The 4736-nt window shown below is 37.2% G+C and overlaps 1 protein-coding gene across 1 annotated transcript; it reads right to left on the reverse strand.

Moving 5' to 3' along the window:
- Window positions 1-493: 493 nt before the first annotated feature.
- NEUROD6 (neuronal differentiation 6) lies at window positions 494-2891 on the reverse strand. The gene is made up of 2 exons (XM_089682392.1): window positions 2641-2891; window positions 494-1861 (listed from the first exon to the last, which is right to left on the reverse strand). The coding sequence occupies exon 2, from the start codon at window positions 1838-1840 to the stop codon at window positions 827-829; it is 1014 nt and encodes a 337-aa protein (XP_089538518.1). The 5' UTR covers window positions 1841-1861; window positions 2641-2891; the 3' UTR covers window positions 494-826.
- Between the last annotated feature and the right edge of the window lie 1845 nt (window positions 2892-4736).

Below are 4736 nucleotides of genomic sequence, written 5' to 3' on the forward strand. Positions count from 1 at the left end.
TAAAAATACGTTTTTTCTTAAATACGGACATTTGGTGTAACAGTAGCATCATGATAAACACTCCTAATGGTATTTTATATTTAATTTAATCTGTGCAAAGTAGTGATGCATTTTAGTGAGATGGTCTGTAACACCTATTAATTAAAAATTCAAAATCTTACACTCGATCCCCAGCCATCTGCGTCCACTAATTTACTATTCTGAGCTTAGGAACAGCTTAGATTTTTTTTGGAAGCTAGTAATAGCAGTTTTGACACCATTTGTTATTATATTTCAACTGATGAACTTTTTGTTGTTCAGTCTCAACTTTCCTATTCTGAGATTAATGAGCTTCAATTGTGTATTGTTATGCAGTCACTAATCTGTTCGTTTTAAATGAGGCCTGCAAGGCATTTCTTTGCAATTGCTTACAGGCCCCTCTGGCAGAAAACAGTTTATTATGTGATTGCTTTAAATTGTCTGTGTGCAATCAAGATAGACATTGGAATAGTAATAGTGTACATTTCTTTATTTTTACACATAACGTCAACAGAGTTTCTTTTTTTAACAAATGAACATAAAATATCCTTTTAGTGCATGAATTAAACACAGTCTTCAAGTAAAATGTTAAAATGAAATCATAAGGTAAAATATAGCATCAGATCTGGCTTTTACAGATGGGTTAAAAAACAAACAAGCAAGACCACAGAAGTTTAAAACACACTTTCGGGACTGCGGTGATACCTTAATCAAGCCGTGTCAATTACTGTGTGAACAAGCATCTGCTTTATCTTAATTAGAAGGGGGGAGGGAGGTGATTGACCACTGTTTATATTCATTTTCCTCATTAATTATGAAAAACTGCATTTAATTCATCTTGCATGGCGAGAGACTGGCTGCGCAGATGGAAGTCATAAGGGAAGTGGCTGTCTGTAGGCAACTTGAACATAGAGCTCTGCCCGAGGGGACCCCTGCCTGGCACTGCACAGTAATGCATGCCATAATTGTAATTTTTCCCATAGTCCAAGGCCTCTTCTTGCTTCAGGGAAAATATCCCATTATAGTTCATAGAGGGAGGGCTTAAGGGACCTTCAAACTGAGGGCTGGTGCACTCAGGAGAAGTGCTTTCATAAAAGGATTCATAAGCACTACAGTAATTGTAAGGTTTTCCTGTCTTGTAATTGTCAAGACTCCCATGGCCTGGTGGGGTACTAAGCTCAGGACTGTGATAAGGAGGGTAAATAGAGCTGTAGGGAGATCTTCCATGTTGCACTGTGTCTCCACTCTGACCCATGAGAAAACTTCTGGCATTAAGCTGCAGGCACCCAGCCACCAAATTTGTGGTAGGCTGAGACAAACCTTTGCATAAATTTTGAACAAAGGTGAGAAGATCTGGTCTCTTCCCAATCCTGAGTATCTCAGACAGAGCCCAAATGTAGTTTTTGGCCAGCCTCAAGGTTTCTATTTTAGAAAGCTTTTGTGTCTTGGAATAGCAAGGTACAACTTTCCGTAAATTGTCCAGTGCATCATTGAGCCCATGCATCCGACCCCTTTCTCTTGCATTAGCCTCAACTCGTCTTACTTTTATCCTCTCTATCCTAATCTTGGTCATCTTTTTTTTCCTTGGCCCCCTCCTTCTTGGCAATCCATTTTCATCTTCTTCCTCCTTGTCCTCTTCCTCTTCTTCTTGCTCTGTTTCCTCTTCAGGGGACCTTTTGATATTTTTCCCATGGGACACTAGCTGTTTAGCGCAGCTTTCTGGTTTCTTTGCTGCTTTTTGATCCTCACTTTCCCGTGCATATTTTTTACAAAGCTGCGATTCCGTCATCACAACAGATTCATCAAAAGGAAGTGTTAACATTGCTGCTTAGAATAAATTCCCCTGAAATGACAAAACCATATGTAGTCATATTACTGATAAAATAGCCATCCAGTACAAGGTGCAACTACTGCTGGCAATATTTCCACATAAAAAATATTTCTTACTAATAACGAGAACTCGTTCGGAACTGCCAAATCTGCTTAAAACAAGCATTGAGAAATTGCACTTCCCAAAATCATTTTAATAGAAAAAAGTCCAAAATAAATCCAGTTCCCACCTATCGACGAGCTCTGCAAAGCAATTTTCCTGCAAACTAAACAGGTAAACATTGTGACATCTACTGATTGTTTTATTCTGCCTAAAAGATGGTTATTAGATATATAAACTATTTTCAAAATTGCAATTGTTAAACAGGGACATAGATGAATAGCAGCCATCATATTGAGAATATCCTCAAAAATAACTTCTTAGCACGCCACCACTCTTTTCCTGCATTTAAACACTAATGCTCCTCGAAAAGGGAAAGTGACATGTCATTTTCTTTCCATTAGTCAAATGGCTATACAGTTATATAACAAGCATCAAATCAAAAGTGAAAACAATCTTTCTCTTAACAAATGAGCATTTTAGAAAGCAATCTTTTCATTAGAAAAATCTGCAGACCAAGTTTAAACATGCAAGCTATACTGTGGTCATTAGAAGGAGACAGTATTGTCTTTTCAGTAAAGAGCCATATGACTTGATAATGATAACCGGAATGACAATAAACAATCACAAACAATAGCTGTTAGTACCTAACATAGCATGCAAGATAAATATATTAAAGCTGAAAAAATTACCTTCAGACTTGTTTAAATTAGCAAGCAGTTTTCATTTTTTTGTCTTCTAAATTAGTCCGAATGTCGCATCATCTCCAGGAGTCTAGATATGTGTGTATCTCATTGATCTCTAAAAAAGTGACATTGATGCCAACTGCCAGAGCTGGTACCCATGCCATCTGCTGGTGACGTCACAGGGCAGAGAACCACATGATGCATTCCCCAGGGACCTTCATTCTGCACTGATCATCTGGCATCCCTGTAAGTTGGTACCAGCATTCATGTATTAACACAGAAGGTTAGACTGATAAAAAAAAAAAATATCTACACCAGCATTTCACATACAGGCGATGCAGTTCCATGAGAGTGACTCCTTTTTTTTCCCAGGGAATCTTAAGGGACACATTAAATAGAAGGCAGTGATGCCAATGTTAAGTTCTCATCTCCAAATGACACAGCATGGAATGAGGTGAATACATGCCTCTGATGCTATGTCAGTTTGCTTACATTAAATTAACTCATTATGAACTCCGTTTACTCGCTGTGCTTAAATACAAGTAAATGTCCTTTTTTTTTTTTTTTTTTTTTTTAATATATAAATTTCTCTTATGTCTTATTTAAAAATAATACTTAATAAAAATATATATATATTAAATTCTGAATATAGTATCTTTTTTATATCAAAAGACACACTCCCCTTTTATAATAATTTCTACCATGAGTAAAGAAAATATGTAATATTATTATTATTATTATACAGTATTTATATAGCGCCAAAGGGTATGCTCAGCGCTGTACAGTAGCAAGGGGGACAGAACATGAGACAAGACAGGAACAATACAATACACGAGGGGTTCTAATAAAAAAAAAAAAATAGATCACTAATGTTTTGTAATATTATTTTTTCACTGTACATCTAACAAACATTTTCTTAGCTGTACCTGCTTACTGTAAATGCAAAGTTAATGCTACTACATACTAATACTACATCAATATGACTTGGTTATGATATAACTGGGTATGACATGTATTGGATTTGACAGTGAACTATTTATTACGCTTTTTTACTTTGAATTAATGTTAATGATAACATTTTAGTAATATTAATCAAAAAATAATAGTGTAGATAGAAGAATGTTGGGTGTTTAACCCTTTGAGGACCAAGGGACATATTTGTCCCATGTTTTTAATTGCGTGTATCATCTGATTAAGAACTTAAAACTCTATTACTCTGGAGTATGGAGCCTTAGTGGGGGCCCCAGGGATGGGAGCCTACCTACAGGCTGGTTGCTAGACAGGAGGATCTCTACTCCCCAAATCTCCCAGAGAGGACATCCTGGGCAGCAAGGAAGGAGCCAGCTACCGAAAGGCCTGAATGCGGCTACCAAGCCGCCATGCTGACAGAACAGTGTGAGTATTCTACACCCACAGGGCCAGATAAAGTGAGAGGGCGGTCAGGCGCAAGACCCAACTAGTTCTCATTCACGACTACTGAACTGCTAGATCTCGGAATCCCTTGTGAAGGGATGCCCTCAATGCTGCTGCGTAAAGTGGAGGATTCATCTGGGGTCTGAGGAGGTACACAAAGGGGACTTCAGTGCTCCTTAACAGAGACAGTTGCTATTTTTTGATCCACATTTTGAACAGTATTGTTGCTGAGAAGTTTGTCCTTAGGTTTGCAGTTCCTTGGGAATCTCCTATACAGCTAGACCCCCATACAATTTGTTAACCCTTTGAGGACCAAGGGACGTATTTGTCCCATGTTTTTAATTGCGTGTATCATCTGATTAAGAACTTAAAACTCTATTTTTTTTTGGTTTGAGTCAAAATATTAGTTCTTATCAACAAACAACAAATGGATCTAGCTTTTTGCCAATTATTTCATGAAATGGCTTAGTTACAGCGACTGAAGTGTACGAACTTTAAAAACAAAAAAATTGATTCTTTTGGCGTTCCAAAACCTTACGGTCCTCAAAGGGTTAAGTAAATGTTCACTAAAATCTTATATAAGCTTTAATGTGTTAATTTAATTTCCAGATTTTTTTTCACATTTTTAAGCTGCAGCTTTTATTAAAAGATGATTGACAGGATCCTGGGTGACAACGCTCCGTCCCTTT

This window comes from Staurois parvus, unplaced genomic scaffold, assembly GCF_062004578.1.
Source record: "Staurois parvus isolate SC_StPar_1 unplaced genomic scaffold, SC_StPar_1.0 ptg000288l, whole genome shotgun sequence".
Lineage (NCBI taxonomy): Eukaryota > Metazoa > Chordata > Amphibia > Anura > Ranidae > Staurois > Staurois parvus.

What these genes read in the sequence shown, in the direction of transcription:
- NEUROD6 (XM_089682392.1), bottom strand. Translation starts at nt 1,840, where the DNA reads ATGTTAACACTTCCTTTTGATGAATCTGTTGTGATGACGGAATCGCAG.